Genomic DNA, 24,260 nt, shown 5'->3' on the forward strand with positions numbered 1-24,260 from the left:
AATAGCTTGAAAGATTTTTTTTTTACTTCCCTTATGAAATTTAACTATGGTTTTACTACAAATAAAACAAAAAAACATGGTTATTGTAGTTAACCATGGTAACCATAAATTAACCATGGTTTTGCTACACTATAGTTTATTGTATTTGTAGTGAAAAAATTTTATACAAATAGTATCAATCTGACAAAAAAAAAATCAGTTACCACACTAGTACTATAATAAAACCATGGTTAATTTTCGTAATTGTTGACAATAGTTTGCAATGCAAGCTAGTTGCAGTGTGTTATTTAGCTAACTTTTTATACATGCAAATAAAACTAGCGAATAATACAAATTTAAATAATCTCAGTGTGATATGTTTTATACAACTTAGTGTAACATTTAACAGTTAGAAAACTGCGTGCATGTGACGTCACAATAATGAGGCAGGGAAAATTGCTTCCTTAAGTCTGTTTTGTCAGATGCCTTTTTGTCCAAGACCGTTTCGTCTGATGCCTATTTATCTGAGCCTGTTTCGTCTGGTGACTTTTATTCTGAGGCTGTTTCATCCAATGCCTAATTGTACGAGACGTGACACCTGACGTTGTTTTTCCTGGGACCTTAACCCTTGGATTTGGGGCTTGGAGAAGTTTTGACATGCCCTGACATTTGTGCTTTTTTCAGTTGTTCATAAACATATAAATGACAAAAGTGTCATTACACTGTATTCAGCACAAACTAGGCTACAATAATATGTGAGGAACATGTATGTACATGTTTGTATTTTTGAAGGAATAATGTTTATGCGTGGTTATTGAAAAAACAAAAAACTTAAGTCACTGAAATAAAGCCAAAAAAAGTATATTATGTTATATTATTATGTTCACAAGACTTTTGGGTATTGGAGGTTGTAGACTAGAGTTTTTGCTTCAGAATTATGTAAAAATTATGCTGCCTACTCCTTCATATAAAACAATATATTGATTTAGTTTTTGTAAGACACTTTTTGTCAAGAAACACAGTATGCGTGGAGGCGTGAATCTGCATGAATAATGGGCCATTTACACCTGAGAAGACAAAAGAATCACATAATAATGACCTGAAATGACTTGCATATTAATAAGGCCTTTCAGTCAGGTAGGCTGTGAAAAAAACCCTCTGTAATAATGTCTCAGCTCATCATAAACAGCAATACTGTGAAATATTATTACAATTTAAAATAATGGTATTCTATTATATTCTTTAAAATATAATGTATTTCTGTGATGCAAAGTGTCTGAACAATTATGTTACCTCTATGGCATTTCATATAGGCTTTTAGCTTAAAAGCATGCACATTTAGAGAAATATTGATGGATTCTTATATATTTATGTCAATTTTCTATACTGAGAAGTAATATTTATTGTCATCACTATGAGTGCTGGATACTGTGTTTTCAATTCATACTTGCAGCCGGAGGGCGCTCTCTGTACACCTTTAGTCCACAGATTATTCTAAAGAAGAAGAGGACATTTCAGGAATGGTGTTTTCAATTCATACTTGCAGCCGGAGGGCGCTCTCTGTACACCTTTAGGCCACAAATTCATATAAAGAAGAAAAGGAACTAGGAACTAACGGCATGTCTTCTAGAGATCGCTAACCATTGCTTTAACATCCAAATAAACACTTTTCAAGACAATAAATACACGATTGAGATGATGAATGCATGTATTGCCTCTGAATTTGCGTCTGAATAGCGCTGGCTCCGTGGGCGTGGCCGCATTAGCGGATAATGAGCTGAATCACAGACTTCTGACATGGCTCTCTTTTCATACAGATTACATAAACACAGAATGTTTGTTTTCGATTTGACTTGCACGATTTAAAACCTGACATTTCAACGTTTCTTTAGACGTAAGTGTCATTTTTTTTGTCATTAGTATTCATACATACAGTTCATTTTCTGATAACTATCAGATTGGACTTCGTTCAGAGGGAGAGGAGAGATCACGCATCATGTTAGTTTTCTTTATTTTACAAAAAGCACAACATTGTGTTTTTACTCTGAGTCAGAGGTTGCGTTAGACTTTAACATTGTCCGTCATTTTGACGGACAGGGTCGTAAAAATTCTGTCATAATCTATTACTACCCGTCATTTTAATTTTCATATTTTAATTATAATTTTTTAATTATAATTATAATTTTTGTTCACAAATAAAAGCAATAAAATTTGTTATAGCATTTGAACAAAAATAAAAGCAATTAAATGTGTTATTATAATTAAAATATGAAAATTAAAATGACAGGTAATTCACACGTGAAATTTCTCTGTACTGTACTATAGGCTACGATGGTAGCCATTAAAGAAAACGTAGTTTCATATTTATGTTTAAATAGTCCTATGTTATATTTTAAATTCATCTATTTGATTATGAAAAGTGAACAGCATGAGTAAGATGCATCATAAGATGTGCAAATATATCGGGAGACATGGAGTGGGTCAGACATGATTTTAAACACTTCATTAAGTTTTATTTTGTAGAAAGCCTTTCTTTAAAGTGAATTTCGTTTGGTAAAAATTGTATCTTAATTTTAATCAATGTTTCATTAACCAATTGCCTGGATGTAATAAATAAGAAGCAAATATAGCAGACAATATAATCATGACATGGAGGCGCGGGCGCGATCACTGGCGCGTGAACTGGAACGCGTCAGCTAAATGAACCGAAACTCAGCGGCTGCTTGCCTCACAGACATGAGAAATATATCTACAGAAAGCTTTAAATACCTACTTTAACGAAAACGAATTAATTCAAAACGAAAAGAAATAGGCTACCCTGATTATGTAGACTAAACCGAATGAAGTGCATTCTCTCTCTAGCGCATCATGAGGAGATGATGAGAGTCAATATCAACTTCATCTTTGTAGCCGACACTGATTCAGAAAACATTACTTTATTAATAAACAATTAAAATGTCTCCTTGCTGTTTTGCGCATTCATGAGACCAATATCGATTCGTAAATCACAATCGATCTCTTGGTAGGCTATATGCTGTTTTCAGTTGATGATTAAACAGTGCATTGTGCGCCTCCCATCCAATAAATCGCAATAGGCTTAACGCTTTGAGTTGCTTTTGATATGGAACAAAAGTCTCAGATTTCAAATTCTGTCCATTTCATTAAGAAATTCAAGCAATAAATACCGTTTTGGCGCTCTTTAATGTGGCGTGATAGAGAGTTGTAGCTTCTGGGTACTCGCCTGTGCGTTATCAGTATCAAACGCATAGCAAAAGATTCCTGCCAGTTTTATTTTTGTTCTGGATCCAGTGCTCTGCTGCTACACTGGAGCGCACTCGCCACCAACTGGACAGGGGTGTGAATTACAGTTACGATTTACAGTAGATCACCCTCAGTGTAATCTGTCACCGTGACGGACGGCCTTCAGATTTTTCCGTCATTGATAAAAAAATTCCGTCAATGACGGAAAATTTTCGGTTAACGCGACCTCTGCTCTGAGTGTACACAAATAAAAGAAGACATTCTATAGTTTCAATTGATATATTACTTATGTCTCTATGACAAGAAATGACAGAGTATTTTAAGTCTGTTTTGCTGCAATGTGAAAAAAATCCTGCAAAACGCGCCGGCGCGTTTTCAGACCTCAGGGAGTTAAGCCTTTCAGTCTGAGGCACGATGCCGTTTTGTCAAATGGCTGAAGCCTTTTAGTCTGAGGCATGATGCCTTTTCGTTGTATGACTGAGGTCTGAGGATGTCCTAAAATGTATACCGTACAGCTAGATGCAGGTTATGCACTTAGTCACTCTCTCTCTCTACATAATAAAATATGCTTCAATGAAGCAACTCAGAGTTTCTTTGTTATTAGTTTTAAAGTGACGTTTTAGAATTAGTAACGGAGGCTTGGGCTCATCTGTTAAACTGTCAACTTGAGATTTGAATATGTGACAGAAGGAAGTAGTTCCTCACAAAAGAGGGTTTTTAAAGACAGTTGTTGATTCTTATTCATTTACACACTTGTGCCATCGAATTGTTGTATAAACACAATATCACACTCGTAGCACTATATCAGCACGGCTGTGATTACCTACAGCTGAATTTTAGCCGTGCTGATATAGTGCCATATTGCATGGCAACGAGTGTAATATTGCTTAGCCTATATGCCCCATCCTTAAACCCATACATACAAACACATACAACTTGTTTCTTTGAAAGCTGCCAAAAATCCTCTAAGAATAATTGGATTGGAACATGTGTTTATGGCCATGAGAGTGAAACACTTTGCCCCAGACATATTGTTAGTTTTAATGCCAACTCTTATCAACAATGCACACAAAAAGCCATTTTCCAGCTTTCAGCTCTCCAAATGTATTGCTTTATTAAAGCATAATTACAGTACAGAAACACTGACATAATATTTTAGGAAACTTAGTCTAGTTAGAAAGCAAAATATTTCGGACCATACAACCTTAATAAATAGTTTTATTTGATTAGAATAAAATGACATTATAACTACAATATTTATCAATTGTATAACCAGTATTTATCCTTGAAACAGCTAAACAATTTTTATAATATGTACACTTGAAAGCATACAGGAAATACATGAGGAAAAAGATCCACTTCTCCCTCCTAGAAAACAGCCTGCTGTTTAATGGTGCAAAAATGCATTATCAAGCTTATTTTTATATTGCCCTATACCATTATTGGAGAGTGTGCTACAATGGCAAATACTATATATCATGTAATAAAAAAATACATTTGCTCTTTGTTTGATTTGTTACAGCATGTCTTGGACCTATAGGAAGAGCCTTAATATTTTTGACATAATAATAAGGCATGTTGCTTGAAGCAGACTTGATTCAATCTTTAATCCACTTGAAGCTGTAGTTACTGTAGGAGCGATAGTTGTTGTTGAAGCTGTAATAAAAGAGATGCAAATTAGTTGGATCTCCCAATAAAAAATATTTTTGCTTCATTCCAGTGAAAATAAGAAAAAACAAGAACCATTATATAAAAAAAAGTTTCCATGATAGTTATGTTATTGAAGACTATAAATCTATTGAGTAATCAAGCTTACCTGAACCATTGACTGAAACTGAACCAGGAATTATGTTCAGTGGACTGACACCTCCTGTAGTCACTGCTGTCAAGAGGGTGTTTGAAATCTCTTGAACGGATGGAACTGGTTGGTCGAATCTGAAGACTATTTTAGTTGTTGTGATGATTGACCCAGCTCTGGAATGTATAAATGTTGAAATTATTGTTAGTTTAAAAATTTAGTTTATTGGATTTGCTCTCTCTTTCACAGAAACACACAAATGTTGGGTTTTCATGTTTTATGGAGGCATTCCATAGACATAATGATTTTTATACTGTACAAACTGATATAGTATCCCCAAACCCTAAACCTACCCATTACAGAAAACATTCTGCAATTTACTTTTTTTTCAAAAACCATCATGATTTGTAAGTGCACACACACACACACACACACACACACACACACACACACACACACACACACACACACACACACACACACACACACACACACACACACACACACACACACACACACACACACAGTATACTGTACATAAAATAAGCAGCTTTGCAATATGCTGTATTTACCTGAATCCTGTGACAATCACTCTGACGAAGTTAACATACTTGGGTCTGTAGATTCCTTCAAGCTGGAAAAGATAAGCAATTACAGACATCAAGTACAATACAGTATGGTAATATATGAGTGTTGGTTACGTAATTGGTGTGTCTTATATTAAGTATGAGTTTAAAAATCATGTAAAGCATTTGTGTGTCCCAGTAAATTCAGTAAACAGATTTGAACTCACCTGATCTATAACAAGCTTAGACCTATTCTTGAATTCCTCTGAGGTTTGATTTCTGAGTGCATCTTGAAATGTGTCCAAAGAGCGAAACTCCAAATCAGTTAGCACCTCAGGTATTTCTGCAGTAGTTGTAGAAGTTGTAGATGCCGTAGAAGCTGTAGATGTTGTAGATGCTGTAGATGCTGTAGAAAGTGTAGGTGCTGTAGAAGCTGTAGATGCAGTAGATGCTGTAGAAGCTGTTGCTGTAGAAAGCGTAGGTGATGTAGACGCTGAGGATGCTGTAGATGCTGTAGACGCTGTAGACGCTGTAGACACAGTAGAGGCTGTAGACGCTGTAGACGCTGTAGACACAGTAGAGGCTGTAGACACAGTAGAGGCTGTAGACGCTGTAGACACAGTAGAGGCTGTAGACGCTGTAGACGCTGTAGACACAGTAGAGGCTGTAGAAGCTGTAGACACAGTAGAGGCTGTAGAAGCTGTTGCTGTAGAAAGCGTAGGTGATGTAGATGCAGAAGATGCTGTAGACGCTGTAGAAGCTGTAGTAGAAGGTGTAGATGCAGCAGAAGCTGTAGATGCTGTAGAAGCTGTAGCTGTAGAAGGTGTAGACGCTGTAGACTCTGATTCAGCGGGAACTGTTGTGGTCGCTGAGGAGACTGTTGTTGTTGTAGGTGTTGTGGAGGATTCAGCTGTTGTAACACTAGTTTGTGGTGCTGTTCTGGTTTCTCCTGCTGTAGTGGTGGATGTTCCAGCAGGAACTGTAGTGGTCGCTGAGGACACTGCTGTTGTTGTAGGTGTTGTGGACGATTCAGCTACTGTAATAGTAGTTTGTTGTGCTGTTGTGGTTTCTCCTGCTGTAGTGGTGGATGTTTCAGCAGAGACTGTAGTGGTCGCTGAGGACACTGCTGTTGTTGTAGGTGTTGTGGACGATTCAGCTACTGTAATAGTAGTTTGTTGTGCTGTTGTGGTTTCTCCTGCTGTAGTGGTGGATGTTCCAGCAGGAACTGTAGTGGTCGCTGAGGACACTGATGTTGTTGTAGGTGTTGTGGAGGATTCAGCTGTTGTAACGCTAGTTTGTGGTGCTGTTGTGGTTTCTCCTGTTGTAGTCGTGGATGTTTCAGCATGAACTGTAGTGGTCGCCGAGGAGACTGTTGTTGTTGTAGGTGTTGTGGAGGATTCAGCTGTTGTAATTGTAATTTGTGGTGCTGTTGTGGTTTCTCCTGCTGTAGTGGTGGATGTTCCAGCAGGAACTGTAGTGGTCGCCGAGGAGACTGTTGTTGTTGTAGGTGTTGTGGAGGATTCAGCTGTTGTAACGCTAGTTTGTGGTGCTGTTGTGGTTTCTCCTGCTGTAGTCGTGGATGTTTCAGCATGAACTGTAGTGGTCGCCGAGGAGACTGTTGTTGTTGTAGGTGTTGTGGAGGATTCAGCTGTTGTAACGCTAGTTTGTGGTGCTGTTGTGGTTTCTCCTGCTGTAGTGGTAGATGTTCCAGCAGGAACTGTAGTGGTTGCTGAGGAGACTGTTGTTGTTGTAGGTGTTGTGGATGATTCAGCTGTTATAATTGTAATTTGTGGTGCTGTTGTGGTTTCTCCTGCTGTAGTTGTGGATGTTTCAGCATGAACTGTAGTGGTCGCCGAGGAGACTGTTGTTGTTGTAGGTGTTGTGGAGGATTCAGCTGTTGTAACACTAGTTTGTGGTGCTGTTGTGGTTTCTCCTGCTGTAGTGGTGGATGTGCCAGCAGGAACTGTAGTGGTCGTTGAGGACACTGCTGTTGTTGTAGGTGTTGTGGACGATTCAGCTACTGTAATAGTAGTTTGTTGTGCTGTTGTGGTTTCTCCTGCTGTAGTGGTGGATGTTTCAGTAGAGACTGTAGTGGTCGCTGAGGACACTGCTGTTGTTGTAGGTGTTGTGGACGATTCAGCTATTGTAATAGTAGTTTGTTGTGCTGTTGTGGTTTCTCCTGCTGTAGTGGTGGATGTTTCAGCAGGAACTGTAGTGGTCGCTGAGGAGACTGTTGTTGTTGTAGGTGTTGTGGAGGATTCAGCTGTTGTAACACTAGTTTGTGGTGCTGTTGTGGTTTCTCCTGCTGTAGTGGTGGATGTTCCAGCAGGAACTGTAGTGGTCGCTGAGGACACTGCTGTTGTTGTAGGTGTTGTGGCCGATTCAGCTACTGTAATAGTAGTTTGTTGTGCTGTTGTGGTTTCTCCTGCTGTAGTGGTGGATGTTTCAGTAGAGACTGTAGTGGTCGCTGAGGACACTGCTGTTGTTGTAGGTGTTGTGGACGATTCAGCTATTGTAATAGTAGTTTGTTGTGCTGTTGTGGTTTCTCCTGCTGTAGTGGTGGATGTTTCAGCAGGAACTGTAGTGGTCGCTGAGGAGACTGTTGTTGTTGTAGGTGTTGTGGAGGATTCAGCTGTTGTAACACTAGTTTGTGGTGCTGTTGTGGTTTCTCCTGCTGTAGTGGTGGATGTTCCAGCAGGAACTGTAGTGGTCGCTGAGGACACTGCTGTTGTTGTAGGTGTTGTGGACGATTCAGCTACTGTAATAGTAGTTTGTTGTGCTGTTGTGGTTTCTCCTGCTGTAGTGGTGGATGTTTCAGTAGAGACTGTAGTGGTCGCTGAGGACACTGCTGTTGTTGTTAGTGTTGTGGAGGATTCAGCTATTGTAATAGTAGTTTGTTGTGCTGTTGTGGTTTCTCCTGCTGTAGTAGTGGATGTTCCAGCAGGAACTGTAGTGGTCGCTGAGGACACTGGTGTTGTTGTAGGTGTTGTGGACGATTCAGCTGAAGTAAGTGTAGTTTGTGGTGCTGTTGTGGTTTCTCCTGCTGTAGTGGTGGATGTTTCAGCAGGAACTGTAGTGGTTGCTGAGGACACTGGTGTTGTTGTAGGTGTTGTGGACGATTCAGCTGTTATAATTGTAATTTGTGGTGCTGTTGTGGTTTCTCCTGCTGTAGTTGTGGATGTTTCAGCATGAACTGTAGTGGTCGCCGAGGAGACTGTTGTTGTTGTAGGTGTTGTGGAGGATTCAGCTGTTGTAACACTAGTTTGTGGTGCTGTTGTGGTTTCTCCTGCTGTAGTGGTGGATGTTCCAGCAGGAACTGTAGTGGTCGTTGAGGACACTGCTGTTGTTGTAGGTGTTGTGGACGATTCAGCTACTGTAATAGTAGTTTGTTGTGCTGTTGTGGTTTCTGCTGCTGTAGTGGTGGATGTTTCAGTAGAGACTGTAGTGGTCGCTGAGGACACTGCTGTTGTTGTAGGTGTTGTGGACGATTCAGCTATTGTAATAGTAGTTTGTTGTGCTGTTGTGGTTTCTCCTGCTGTAGTGGTGGATGTTTCAGCAGGAACTGTAGTGGTCGCTGAGGAGACTGTTGTTGTTGTAGGTGTTGTGGAGGATTCAGCTGTTGTAACACTAGTTTGTGGTGCTGTTGTGGTTTCTCCTGCTGTAGTGGTGGATGTTCCAGCAGGAACTGTAGTGGTCGCTGAGGACACTGCTGTTGTTGTAGGTGTTGTGGCCGATTCAGCTACTGTAATAGTAGTTTGTTGTGCTGTTGTGGTTTCTCCTGCTGTAGTGGTGGATGTTTCAGTAGAGACTGTAGTGGTCGCTGAGGACACTGCTGTTGTTGTAGGTGTTGTGGACGATTCAGCTATTGTAATAGTAGTTTGTTGTGCTGTTGTGGTTTCTCCTGCTGTAGTGGTGGATGTTTCAGCAGGAACTGTAGTGGTCGCTGAGGAGACTGTTGTTGTTGTAGGTGTTGTGGAGGATTCAGCTGTTGTAACACTAGTTTGTGGTGCTGTTGTGGTTTCTCCTGCTGTAGTGGTGGATGTTCCAGCAGGAACTGTAGTGGTCGCTGAGGACACTGCTGTTGTTGTAGGTGTTGTGGACGATTCAGCTACTGTAATAGTAGTTTGTTGTGCTGTTGTGGCTTCTCCTGCTGTAGTGGTGGATGTTTCAGTAGAGACTGTAGTGGTCGCTGAGGACACTGCTGTTGTTGTTAGTGTTGTGGAGGATTCAGCTATTGTAATAGTAGTTTGTTGTGCTGTTGTGGTTTCTCCTGCTGTAGTAGTGGATGTTCCAGCAGGAACTGTAGTGGTCGCTGAGGACACTGGTGTTGTTGTAGGTGTTGTGGAGGATTCAGCTGTTGTAACACTAGTTTGTGGTGCTGTTGTGGTTTCTCCTGCTGTAGTGGTGGATGTTTCAGCAGGAACTGTAGTAGTTGCTGAGGACACTGCTGTTGTTGTTAGCGTTGTGGAGGATTCAACTGTTGTAATAGTAGTTTGTTGTGCTATTGTGGTTTCTCCTGCTGTAGTAGTGGATGTTTCAGCAGAGACTGTAGTGGTCGCTGAGGACACTGCTGTTGTTGTAGGTGTTGTGGACGATTCAGCTATTGTAATAGTAGTTTGTTGTGCTGTTGTGGTTTCTCCTGCTGTAGTGGTGGATGTTTCAGCAGGAACTGTAGTGGTCGCTGAGGAGACTGTTGTTGTTGTAGGTGTTGTGGAGGATTCAGCTGTTGTAACACTAGTTTGTGGTGCTGTTGTGGTTTCTCCTGCTGTAGTGGTGGATGTTCCAGCAGGAACTGTAGTGGTCGCTGAGGACACTGCTGTTGTTGTAGGTGTTGTGGCCGATTCAGCTACTGTAATAGTAGTTTGTTGTGCTGTTGTGGTTTCTCCTGCTGTAGTGGTGGATGTTTCAGTAGAGACTGTAGTGGTCGCTGAGGACACTGCTGTTGTTGTAGGTGTTGTGGACAATACAGCTATTGTAATAGTAGTTTGTTGTGCTGTTGTGGTTTCTCCTGCTGTAGTGGTGGATGTTTCAGCAGGAACTGTAGTGGTCGCTGAGGAGACTGTTGTTGTTGTAGGTGTTGTGGAGGATTCAGCTGTTGTAACACTAGTTTGTGGTGCTGTTGTGGTTTCTCCTGCTGTAGTGGTGGATGTTCCAGCAGGAACTGTAGTGGTCGCTGAGGACACTGCTGTTGTTGTAGGTGTTGTGGACGATTCAGCTACTGTAATAGTAGTTTGTTGTGCTGTTGTGGTTTCTCCTGCTGTAGTGGTGGATGTTTCAGTAGAGACTGTAGTGGTCGCTGAGGACACTGCTGTTGTTGTTAGTGTTGTGGAGGATTCAGCTATTGTAATAGTAGTTTGTTGTGCTGTTGTGGTTTCTCCTGCTGTAGTAGTGGATGTTCCAGCAGGAACTGTAGTGGTCGCTGAGGACACTGGTGTTGTTGTAGGTGTTGTGGACGATTCAGCTGAAGTAAGTGTAGTTTGTGGTGCTGTTGTGGTTTCTCCTGCTGTAGTGGTAGATGTTTCAGCGGGAACTGTAGTGGTCGCTGAGGACACTGATGTTGTTGTAGGTGTTGTGGATGATTCAGCTTTTGTAATTGTAATTTGTGGTGCTGTTGTGGTTTCTCCTGCTGTAGTCGTGGATGTTTCAGCATGAAATGTAGTGGTCGCCGAGGAGACTGTTGTTGTTGTAGGTGTTGTGGAGGATTCAGCTGTTGTAACACTAGTTTGTGGTGCTGTTGTGGTTTCTCCTGCTGTAGTAGTGGATGTTTCAGCAGAGACTGTAGTGGCCGCTGAGGACAATGTTGTTGTTATAGGTGTTGTGGAGGATTCAGCTGTTGTAACACTAGTTTGTGGTGCTGTTGTGGTTTCTCCTGCTGTAGTGGTGGATGTTTCAGCAGGAACTGTAGTGGTTGCTGAGGACACTGGTGTTGTTGTAGGTGTTGTGGATGATTCAGCTGAAGTAAGTGTAGTTTGTGGTGCTGTTGTGGTTTCTCCTGCTGTAGTGGTAGATGTTTCAGCGGGAACTGTAGTGGTCGCTGAGGACACTGATGTTGTTGTAGGTGTTGTGGATGATTCAGCTTTTGTAATTGTAATTTGTGGTGCTGTTGTGGTTTCTCCTGCTGTAGTCGTGGATGTTTCAGCATGAACTGTAGTGGTCGCCGAGGAGACTGTTGTTGTTGTAGGTGTTGTGGAGGATTCAGCTGTTGTAACACTAGTTTGTGGTGCTGTTGTGGTTTCTCCTGCTGTAGTAGTGGATGTTTCAGCAGAGACTGTAGTGGCCGCTGAGGACAATGTTGTTGTTATAGGTGTTGTGGAGGATTCAGCTGTTGTAACACTAGTTTGTGGTGCTGTTGTGGTTTCTCCTGCTGTAGTAGTGGATGTTTCAGCAGAGACTGTAGTGGCTGCTGAGGACAATGTTGTTGTTATAGGTGTTGTGGAGGATTCAGCTGTTGTAACACTAGTTTGTGGTGCTGTTGTGGTTTCTCCTGCTGTAGTAGTGGATGTTTCAGCAGAGACTGTAGTGGCCGCTGAGGACAATGTTGTTGTTATAGGTGTTGTGGAGGATTCAGCTGTTGTAACACTAGTTTGTGGTGCTGTTGTGGTTTCTCCTGCTGTAGTCGTGGATGTTTCAACATGAACTGTAGTGGTCGCCGAGGAGACTGTTGTTGTTGTAGGTGTTGTGGAGGATTCAGCTGTTGTAACACTAGTTTGTGGTGCTGTTGTGGTTTCTCCTGCTGTAGTGGTGGATGTTTCAGCAGGAACTGTAGTAGTTGCTGAGGACACTGCTGTTGTTGTTAGCGTTGTGGAGGATTCAACTGTTGTAATAGTAGTTTGTTGTGCTGTTGTGGTTTCTCCTGCTGTAGTAGTGGATGTTTCAGCAGAGACTGTAGTGGCCGCTGAGGACAATGTTGTTGTTATAGGTGTTGTGGAGGATTCAGCTGTTGTAACACTAGTTTGTGGTGCTGTTGTGGTTTCTCCTGCTGTAGCGGAGGATGATTCAGCAGGAACTGTAGTGGTCGCTGAGGACACTGTTGTTGTTGTAGGTGTTGTGGAGGATTCAGCTGTTGTAACACTAGTTTGTGGTGCTGTTGTGGTTTCTCCTGCTGTAGTAGTGGATGTTTCAGCAGAGACTGTAGTGGCCGCTGAGGACAATGTTGTTGTTATAGGTGTTGTGGAGGATTCAGCTGTTGTAACACTAGTTTGTGGTGCTGTTGTGGTTTCTCCTGCTGTAGCGGAGGATGATTCAGCAGGAACTGTAGTGGTCGCTGAGGACACTGTTGTTGTTGTAGGTGTTGTGGAGGATTCAGCTGTTGTAACACTAGTTTGTGGTGCTGTTGTGGTTTCTCCTGCTGTAGTAATGGATGTTTCAGCAGAGACTGTAGTGGCCGCTGAGGACAATGTTGTTGTTGTAGGTGTTGTGGAGGATTCAGCTGTTGTAACACTAGTTTGTGGTGCTGTTGTGGTTTCTCCTGCTGTAGTAGTGGATGTTTCAGCAGAGACTGTAGTGGCCGCTGAGGACAATGTTGTTGTTATAGGTGTTGTGGAGGATTCAGCTGTTGTAACACTAGTTTGTGGTGTTGTTGTGGTTTCTCCTGCTGTAGTAGTGGATGTTTCAGCAGAGACTGTACTGGCCACTGAGGACACTGTTGTTGTTATAGGTGTTGTGGAGGATTCAGCTGTTGTAACACTAGTTTGTGGTGCTGTTGTGGTTTCTCCTGCTGTAGTAGTGGATGTTTCAGCAGAGACTGTAGTGGCCGCTGAGGACAATGTTGTTGTTATAGGTGTTGTGGAGGATTCAGCTGTTGTAACACTAGTTTGTGGTGCTGTTGTGGTTTCTCCTGCTGTAGTAGTGGATGTTTCAGCAGAGACTGTAGTGGCCGCTGAGGACAATGTTGTTGTTATAGGTGTTGTGAAGGATTCAGCTGTTGTAACACTAGTTTGTGGTGCTGTTGTGGTTTCTCCTGCTGTAGTAGTGGATGTTTCAGCATGAACTGTAGTGGTCGCTGAGGACACTGTTGTTGTTATATGTGTTGTGGAGGATTCAGCTGTTGTAACACTAGTTTGTGGTGCTGTTGTGGTTTCTCCTGCTGTAGTAGTGGATGTTTCAGCAGGAACTGTAGTGGTTGCTGAGGACACTATTGTTGTTGTAGGTGTTGTGGAGGATTCAGCTGAAGTAAGTGTAGTTTGTGGTGCTGTTGTGGTTTCTCCTGCTGTAGTAGTGGATGTTTCAGCAGAGACTGTACTGGCCACTGAGGACAATGTTGTTGTTATAGGTGTTGTGGAGGATTCAGCTGTTGTAACACTAGTTTGTGGTGCTGTTGTGGTTTCTCCTGCTGTAGTAGTGGATGTTTCAGCAGGAACTGTAGTGGTCGCTGAGGACACTGTTGTTGTTATAGGTGTTGTGGAGGATTCAGCTGTTGTAACACTAGTTTGTGGTGCTGTTGTGGTTTCTCCTGCTGTAGTAGTGGATGTTTCAGCAGGAACTGTAGTGGTCGCTGAGGACACTGTTGTTGTTATAGGTGTTGTGGAGGATTCAGCTGTTGTAACACTAGTTTGTGGTGCTGTTGTGGTTTCTCCTGCTGTAGTAGTGGATGTTTCAGCAGGAACTGTAGTGGTCGCTGAGGACACTGTTGTTGTTGTAGGTGTTGTGGAGGATTCAGCTGTTGTAACACTAGTTTGTGGTGCTGTTGTGGTTTCTCCTGCTGTAGTGGTGGACGTTTCAGCAGGAACTGTAGTGGTCACTGAGGACACTGTTGTTGTTGTAGGTGTTGTCGAAGATTCAACTGTTGTAACACTAGTTTGTGGTATTGTTGTGGTTTCTCCTGCTGTAGTGGTGGACGTTTCAGCAGGAACTGTAGTGGTCGCTGAGGACACTGATGTTGTTGTAGGTGTTGTTGAGGATTCAGCTGTTGTAACACTAGTTTGTGGTGCTGTTGTGGTTTCTCCTGCTGTAGTGGTGGATGTTTCAGCAGGAACTGTTGTTGTTGAGGGCACTGTTGTTGTAGCTGTAGGCGTTGTGGAGGATTCAGCTGTTGTTTGTGGTGGTATTGTGGTAACTACAGTACTAGTGAATGTTTCAGCAAGAGTTGTGTCTGCTGATGACATTGTAGATGTGTCAGCTGTACTAACAGATGATGGTGATGATGTTGAATCTGTTGTTGTGGTCTGAGTTGTTTCATTTTGAACTGTTGCTAGAAAAAAGAAAAGTTAGTGTACTTTTAAAGTTTTTTTTCTACTCATGTTTTGGTCATGCATATTTTACATACAAGTGAATTCAAGAAATATATATTTTTTCTATGTATAATTAGATTCACCTACCAATAAAAATACAAATGATAATCAAAGCTTTTCTCTCCATTCTGTGAAGAGTCCAGTGGTGATAATAAAAGTCTGCAAAATAAGCAATATCCACAAAGTTTATATATACACACACACACACACACAGATACATGTATACAGTGCTGAGTAGTAACTGATTATATGTAATCTGGATTATGTAATCAGATTCCAAAAAACAAATACTTGTATTTAGATTATATTATGGTTTAAAATACTCAGACTGCAGTCACATTTTTATTGATTACATTATTACTTAATATTTACAAAATGGCAATCAATTATTCATAATTCACTGGATTTTCAATAATTTTTCTTTATTTTCTTTTAAAGTTTACATTTAAAACAGCATATTTCTTATATGTTTCCAGAAAGTCTTCCAGTTTTGTGGAATTGCAGAAGTAGAGACCACACAGCATGAAAAATTAAATAATTAATCTTTTTTGTTTTATTTTATATTTTTACATTAATATTTGCATTTCAATTTTTCTGGTTTAATAAATAATTATATTTTCATCAACTTACGAACCCCCTGCAGTTTTTCACAATTCCCACTTTGGAAAACCATACATAATGTAATGTTTAATGCATTTTATGTTGTTGATAACAAATTTTCATCATATTTTTTTTCTTCCTCTTTGTATTTTTATATCACTATGGTAGTGTTTTATATCCTATTCAAATCAATGTGATATAGGGAAGAGCAGGGCACAACCTAATACTTTTTGACTTTCTCAGTTTGTGTAAATCTACTTAGGGTTCAGAAAATTTCTTTTGTTCCATATTAATTTCACACGTCAAATATGTGGCTTTGTTTCGTTAATACAGTGTATACTTTTTTTTTGTTTATTTTCCCAGAAAGAAGGGAAGTGAAATGACAACATGTCCCATAGGTGGTGCACATTGTAACATGGAATGGGGCATGTTGTAACCATATGACAGCTTAAAATGTCATCTGATCTTATAAAAAAATATACATGACAAATTTGTCAATAAAAGACAATTATTTTTTTCATATAAAATATTTGCATTTTTTTTTTTTTTTTAGAAATTCACATTTAAGTAATTTTGTAGTTTGACAGTGAACACTGCAAAACACAGCTTATAAGGCCTAGGCCAAAACAATACAATACAGGCAAACAGATGAAGAAACATATTCAGACATTCAGAAAAACACAGAGCTGAACAAAACACTCCTTTCCCTCCTGTCACAGAACATGAGATTAATAGATGAGCCGGTACAAGTTCTGTCAATTTCTTGAAATAATGTTTTATGAAAGTTCAGGTTCTTCCTCTCTTTATTCACCTTTTTTCCATGGTTTCTCAACAGATATTCATAAAAGTTAATATGCCAATTATACCAGTAACTGTATAGAATAGCATAGTTATAATAGCGAGGCACATTGTAACGCAGTGTTACAACGAACCCTATGGAAGTAAATTAATGCCAAATGTCTTTGAAATAAAAAGCTTGTTGAATTGCACTAATTGAAAAAAAATATGCATTACATTAGCTGTGCTTGCATTTTGATACATTGTATTTTTAAGGTTTGCATTTTTATGGGCTGAAATTCAACATGGTTGTATATTTAAGCTGTGAATATTTCAATTAAAAATATTTCACACACATTTTCATTATAAAAATTCAATAATTTATTTTCACCTTTCAGATTTCACTTCCAAAATATTCATTCTGTTTAAAAAGACAACCTATAAATTTCGACTAGCAATTTTCAGTCCATTTTATTTCGCTTTACAAATTCGCTTCCACAAATTCAGTGGTTCAAATGCGGCAGAAAATTCAACATTTCACATCCGGGAACTGCAGGAAAAGCAGTAGAGTGCCGATGCATGATCTCCATCTGCTGTTAGTCTTCTTCACCAGCAGGTGCCGCTAGCGGCTGTTTAAGACCAGAGCAACGGCTAGTAAGTCATCATTCATTCATAAAAACAGATTTACAGAAATGGAGCAAGCGGTAAGTGAATGTGTGATGATTATCAGGGCCAGTATAAATGCAGAAAAGCTGATAAAGACACAAAAGCTGGTTTATGTTTAATTCAGTGTCTTTATGGTTACCTGTGTAGTCTACATGTAAGCAGCTTTCTCTCCAGTGAATGAGATTATAACGTTATTCTCCGAAGCTGATGTACAGATCAAACGTTAAATCTGAGGTAGACATATATTTCTCTCTGTTATTTAGTTTCCTTAACTTTATATGGCAGCGCTGTGTTGTAATACTAGGGTTTCCCTCATACGTCATAGGATTCCCCTGCCATCAGGACATATAAAACTCTTAACACAGCTTAATGGACTCGTACAGTGATATAAAAGACCAAACTCGCACCTCATTTGTGATGTAGGTTATACTATAGGCTCCAAGAAAGCAGATACTGGCATAAAGTTGTTTTGACGCTGAACGTTTGATATTCGCAAATTTAGGGACCGTCTCTAAAGTTACGACATTAGTATTAAAGGTGCCCTCGAATGAAAAATTGAATTTATCTTGGCATAGTCAAATAACAAGAGTTCAGTACATGGAAATGACATACAAGTGAGTCTCAAACTCCATTGTTTCCTCCTTCTTATATAAATCTCATTTGTTTAAAAGACCTCCGAAGAACAGTCGAATCTCAACATAACACCGACGTAACAGTCGGGGTGTACGTCCCAATATTTGCATATGCCAGCCCATGTTCCCAACATTATGAAAGGCATTAGACAAGGGCAGCCAGTAATGTCTGGATCTGCACAGGTGAATCAACAGACTAGGTAAGCAAGCAAGAACAATAGCGAAAAATGGCAGATGGAGCAATAAGAACTGACATGATCCATGATATCATGATATTTTTAGTGATATTTGTGAATTGTCTTTCTAAATGTTCTAGGGCACCTTTAACGTAAATACAATATATCAAAATGCAAACATAGCTAATGTAATGCATTTTTTTTTTTCAATTAGTGCAATTCAACAAGCTTTTTATTTCAAAAACATTTGGCATTAAATTACTTCCATAGAACCCTATCTGCGACACTGGAATTTAAACCTGGTTAGTGCCTTCTGCTAATAGTGAAGCATTAAAGAACTATCTAAACTGCTAAATAACAGATTGGAGATTATAATAATATTAAATTTGTCTAATTTTAAATAAACACAAAAAATATAGATGAAAAATTAACTTAAGTAAGAAATTTACTTTTGCTATTAAATAAATGTTCAGTTATATCTTCCAAAGATTTCTAAATTTTGACACATTTTTTTCTTTGACACAATATTGTCGATATGGCAACTAGTAAATACACTAAGTTTCATCATGCTAGCATGTGTGGAAGTATTAAAACATGTGTATTACATCTAACCCCATATTAGGTTGTGCCCCGCTCTCCTCTAAATATGGAAGCGACGGAATAAAAAAATTAATTGAGACTTTTTATCTCACAATTCTGACATTTTTTCTCAAATTCTTAGTTTAGATATAATCTCAGAATTGTCAGATAAAAAAATATAAAATAGTTTTTTTTATTATTCTGTGGAAAACAGAAATCTGGACACAATACATCTTGATATCATGATTCGTTTTTAACTTCTATTTATCATGCAGAATTGAGCACAAATTCCATCTGATTATTATTATCCAAACTACAATATTCTCTTATTATAACTCCTTAATATTAAAAAGAATATGGGTCAGTAAACGAATGGAGGCCTGATAATGTGCATGTCCAATGTCCGATAATGCGTTGTAATCAATATCAAGATAAATTAAGATTACTTTGTGAACAGAATATCATACTGTAACTGCAATTTCCTGACAGCTTAAATATACTGACCAGATACTTTTCATAAAAAAATACATTTAACTTACACAGACTACTTCAATCTCTATCAGACAAAAAAAAAAAAAAAAAAAAAAAAAAAAAAAAAAAACTGTTCCATATGCCATTAATTTAGTAACCTAATGCTTTAATTTTTATAATGTCTGTTTTGCAATATTTCCAGCTATAAAAACCGTTCTTTATAATATGAATACAATTAATACAAATATGTTTAGTGTAATAAAATATCCTTACCAATCCTTGGGCAGATTATTTTTATGATGGACACCTAGATTGGTAATCCGCTGTTGCCAAAGTGTCTTTAAGTGGGTACTCCAGTTTTTTCTCTTCTCCTGAATCACCTGTGGCGCTTCCTCTTAAATAGCACTTAATGACGTACTGAGCATGCTTTTTTTTACTTCACTGATATTCACAGATAAGCTATTTGGAATGTCCTTTGGCAGACACCGTGACAGGTTTTTTTTTTTTTTTAATCTTTTGTATAGAAGCTAGTCTGCGCAACAATGAATTATAGCCAGACTTATTTATAGAAACTGTTAAATAATTTTACAAATCCATTGTTTCACATTTTTAATTTAGAGATTTATGTCATTCACATATCATGGTTATCTCATTTCAATGAAACATTTTAAATCTGGCCAAAATTTGTGGGACAGAGCAATTTCTTAACATTTAATAAACAATTTGGTTTAAGAAAAAGTCTCTGAATATTTCATTATTACTTCATGAATATTAGTGGAAATGAAGTTATACAAAAAGTTTACACTATTCAAAAAAACAACAATAACATCAAAAATAGTTTCCCATGAATTATATATATAGGCAGATTGCGATTATAACAATGACGATCTTGCAGCAAGTTTTTTTTTTAAGGATCCTACGTCAAGTCAAAACAGTTAAAACAGTCCAAAACAAAACACAGCTTGTTTACCTAAGCATTCCTCACATTCTGACACATAGGTTGACTGGCTTCCTTGACGTTTCTCAGAACGTTTTCCCTCAATCATTTCTTTTCACTGGCCCAGTGTTCAAAACTCGTAGTGCTGAGACACACATATTTTTTTAGTAGCCTATAAACCTGGTTTCCTATACAGATATTTTAATTAACTGCTTTTAAGCAATATATGACATAAAAAGACAATGATCCACAATGTCTTTTATAGCCTATGATATAGAGAGAAATGTTCCCATAAAGGTAAAAATACCCCTGAAAATCAAATCGGTGGACCTTCTGACATTGGAACTCACTATAGTTTAATATGTCCTTTTTCTTAATAATTAGTCCTAATGTTTATCTAATTCATTTGCAATTGTGACTACAGCCTATGTGGTTTTTATTATATTAAAATCATTATAAGGCTATTTAAAAAAAAAAAAAAAAAAAAAATCAGTGAGTTTATAGTTTCTCAAGATTAGATTTATACTTTATCAAAGAGATGACAACTTTCCTTTTGGAAGAATCTTCTTGATTGTTTGGTGATAATAGGAAAACAAACTGTTTATAGTTTGAAAAACAAATACAAAATTATTTCATGAAATGACATTTGTTGAATTTAAGTAGTGAGATGCTATAGTAAGTAGCTGTAAGTGGGCTATAGTAAAAGCATAAGTACAGTCATTTTATTTTAAGTGCTATGTTTTATAATCAAGTCAAGAGGTGTCATTCTTCTCATTACAATCAAGTCTAAAGCATGAATTCTTGGGTGTGGTGCATGTACAGGTGAACACCCATAACTTCCTGAAAAAATGATGCTTGCGTGCTTGGTAATCAAAAATGATGTTATATAATGTTTTCATAAACAAATCTATGAAACTGAGAATGTAAATAATAATAATAATAACAATTAGATGTGCATTTGAAATGACATGGTGCCACCATTGACTTGATAGTCTGAATGGATGTTGATCCAGTCTAGATACAGAGAAATTGAAGGAATACATTTCACATTGGGTAAATTTTATCATGTAATTGTATAGAGAGATAATTTCAAATAGTCAGTGGATTTTGGATGACAGCGGATGAATTGATCTAAACCAGCAAAATGTAATTTTCTTTCATCTATAGCAGCCAGTGTCCAATATACTGAGATATTATCTTTCTCAATCTTGCAGTAATTCATGAATATTTATTACAGTAGCACTGCAGAACTTTATTGAAATCCCACAATAAAGAATATCTGATTAAATTTCCACTTTCTAAATTTCTTCCCCATTTCTGGATTCAAACATTTCATCACAATTGGTTTTCCTTGCAAAACCGGTATATTCCCTTCAGGAAAATCAAATTAGTACAATAAGAAGAATATCAAATTTGATTATCAGGATACTTGTATTTGCAGCGTCTCAAAAATCTTTTGATCAGCTTTCTTGTTTCGTTCCACTCTGAGCACACACGTACATGCTCGACCGACCAAACAGGATGACTGCAGATACATACCCGATAAATACCTGCAGAGATTCAAGGAAGTGGTTGTCAGGGCTTTGCTATGCAGTTCCTTCTCAGTGGTTTTTAGTTGATTTGTTTACTAGGGTTGTTTTAAAGGTTACCAGGGTTGTTACATACAGCTCTGAATCAGAAGAGTCCACCATTCAAGCCTCAGAATTAGTCTGGCCTCTATATAGATATTGCATCCCTCCTTACAGGTACACTTTGTAACTTTTGGCGCTCTAGTGGTTAATTAACAAAACTCAAAAAAAAGTCAGAGCTACTCTCTGTTTACGTATATGACGAGTCATGCAGGTGCTGGGCTACGGTCACCGTGATTTTGCCAAGTAAGACATGTTCCTGGATCAACATATTTTGTTGATCCTGGAACAACATTCCTATCCGAAAATTTTGTCCTAACCTTTCCCAATCCCTAAACCTAACCCTACCCATAACTTATCCCTAAAATCAGAAGGAAATGATAGTTGAATAACACTGTTATAGAAGCACCTAACCCATGTTGTAAGCGTAAACTTGACATAAATGGTAAACTTGTCCCTCAAATTTGTTTGGTTGATTGGAATGTTGTTCCAGGATCAACAAAGATGTTGATCCAGGAACATGTTGTACTTGGTGAAATCACATTCACTGCTGGGCTACTCCACAGCGGTTGGTGTCCCGCTCAGTCTAAAATAGTCTGAAAATAAACACTCATTATTGGCATACCGTAGTGATTCAGGATAAGACAAAAACACATTTTGGAAGATGAATTCATGATGTACTCACTCATTATATCAATTTTGTGAACTTTTAAGAAAAAAGTTACATAATGCAGGCTAACTTTAAATGATGCCCATTTATTGTATTTCAACGTTTTAATTAAAGGTCCCATTTTTCGTGGTTTTTTGAAGCTTTGATTGTGTTTATAGTGTGTAATATAACATGTGTTCATGTTTCGCGTGTAAAAAAAACACAGTATTTTTCACATAATTTACTTATCTGTATACCGCTGTTTCCACTGTCATAAAAACGGGCTGATGACTTCCTTGTTCTATGAAGTCCCTCCTTCAGAAATACGTAATGAGTTCTGATTGTGCCAGCGGTTCCTGTGTTGTGATTCGACAGCTCTGAGTGAACCGTGCCCGGAAAAGTCACGCCTCTTACCATAACGTGGAGATGCATGCGCTCAGTGTTATTGTAAACATGTCTTTAATTTTACCCTATCAATTTGAGCCGGAATTAGACCCGGTGATTGGACTGCGGGATGAAAATAACAGCGTTTCGACGACATGGCGACAAACACACTCTACAAACGCAACTCTTGTGTATTCCTGTGGGCGGAGGTTAGTCAAAAAACTGTTTTAGTGACGTCATTAAAGAAGGAAGTAGAGGGATGTAGTCCAAACTGGCCGTTCGATGTAGGCGACTTCTGTTAAATAAAATATCTTGCTTGGCATTGAACTTTGAGCTTTAAAATTTTACAGATTTTATTTATACTCTAACAACAACATTACACACTAACTAAAGTTTGAAACATGGAATCACGAAGAACGGGACCTTTAATAAACAGCCAGAGGTTCAGGGGTCAGAGAGTAAAAGTCCTGCCATATTTTTTATTCCACCCACTGAAGCATTAATGAGATAAATAAGTGTTTAATTGAGTGATGATTGAACATTATTGAAGACACCTGATGATAACAAGCAGAATCACCAAAGGAGAAAATCACTATTTTTAAGTTACCATCATCGAGGTCAGGGTTTGTTTTAGTTGAATAAAACTATGGCAGGACTTTTACTCTCTGACCCCTGGACAAGTTCCCTCCATTTGACAAGTTAGGTGTTTTGACATATCATTCATATCTTTAGCACAAAACTGTGCAGGATGACGAGGTACTTGTTTGTTCATATCGCTCTAAAACATTTTTAATAGTGATGCGCGTCTAATTGCTAGGGCTGTAATCAGCTGTGTTATTATTTATGCCTTGCACTTTTGATACTTTTACCTGAGTTAATTTCCAATAAAGGTGTCTTTAGTTAAACTTAAAGGATTAGTTCACTTTGAAATTAAAATTACCCCAAGCTTTACTCACCCTCATGTCATCCTAGGTGTATATGACTTTCTTCTTTCTGATGAACGCAATCGGAGAAATATTAATAAATATCCTGACACATCTAAACTTTATACTGGCAGTGAACGGGACCAATGAGTATGAGCTGAAGAAAGTGCTTCCATCCACATCCATCCATCATAAATGTGTACTCCACATGGCTCTGGGGGGTTAATAAAGGCCTTCTGAAGTGAAGTGATGCGTTTGTGTAAAAAAAAAAAAATCCATATTTAACAAGTTATGAAGTAAAATATCTAGCTTCTGCCAGACTGCCTTCTGCATTCAAATTACGGAAAAAAAAAATGGAACTGGCGTTGCGTCAGTTAAGCTTTTTCCGTAAATTGAATAGGGAAGGCGTAGGATGTAGCGTAAGCGTTTTGAACTGCCAGAGTTTTACACTTACTTTGTAAGTTGAATATGGAAGGCGGTCTGGAAGCAAGATATTTGACTTTATAACTTGTTAACTTTATAACTTGTTGTTGTACGTGCCCACCAATGAGTGCAAGTTGCCTTGTGTGCTTATTTTATAATAAGTAGGTAGTCCACAGTAACTCTACTAAATTTTGCAAACCTCTAAGGTGATTCTTTTGTTTATATGCATCAGTATGTTGAGACGGCAGCTCTCGAGAAGGTGCTCACTGCAGAGCAAATGGGTGGAGCTTATGTTGGCTCCCCCTCGCTAGGGGTAGCTAACGTAAGTACTGCTAACGTAAGGAGCGTATGTACAACCACACCCTAATCCTACCCTAACCCTACCCACAACTCTATCCCTCCACCCCACTGGATGTCCAGTAGGGGTGCAACGGTTCAGATTACTTACGGTTTGGTATGTATCACAGTTTTAGGCTCACGGTTTCGGTACAGTTCGGTATGTCAATTAAAAATAAAGAAAATAAGAACATAATCAAACAGCACAAATAAATAAAGTAAAGCAAAGATGGGCCAATCGTTTA

At 38.6% G+C, this 24,260-nt stretch overlaps 1 protein-coding gene across 1 annotated transcript; it reads right to left on the reverse strand.

Moving 5' to 3' along the window:
- Nucleotides 1-4,271: 4,271 nt before the first annotated feature.
- Nucleotides 4,272-19,099, reverse strand: LOC125271868 (mucin-2-like). Its single transcript, XM_048196149.1, has 6 exons — nucleotides 19,009-19,099; nucleotides 14,922-14,993; nucleotides 5,832-14,794; nucleotides 5,611-5,672; nucleotides 5,057-5,214; nucleotides 4,272-4,896 (listed from the first exon to the last, which is right to left on the reverse strand). Exons 2-6 carry the CDS (start codon nucleotides 14,959-14,961, stop codon nucleotides 4,775-4,777), a joined length of 9,345 nt encoding a protein of 3,114 aa, XP_048052106.1. The 5' UTR covers nucleotides 14,962-14,993; nucleotides 19,009-19,099; the 3' UTR covers nucleotides 4,272-4,774.
- Nucleotides 19,100-24,260: the final 5,161 nt, after the last annotated feature.

Source organism: Megalobrama amblycephala, linkage group LG7, assembly GCF_018812025.1.
Source record: "Megalobrama amblycephala isolate DHTTF-2021 linkage group LG7, ASM1881202v1, whole genome shotgun sequence".
Taxonomy (NCBI): Eukaryota; Metazoa; Chordata; class Actinopteri; order Cypriniformes; family Xenocyprididae; genus Megalobrama; species Megalobrama amblycephala.

Excerpts from the sequence above, each read along its gene's own strand:
- LOC125271868 (XM_048196149.1), bottom strand. The coding sequence starts at position 14,961 with ATGGAGAGAAAAGCTTTGATTATCATTTGTATTTTTATTG. Across the intron at positions 5,673-5,831 it reads CTAAGCTTGTTATAGATCAG|CTTGAAGGAATCTACAGACC; the intron begins GTGAGTTCAAAT and ends TATCTTTTCCAG. Across the intron at positions 4,897-5,056 it reads AGTTTCAGTCAATGGTTCAG|CTTCAACAACAACTATCGCT; the intron begins GTAAGCTTGATT and ends CTTTTATTACAG.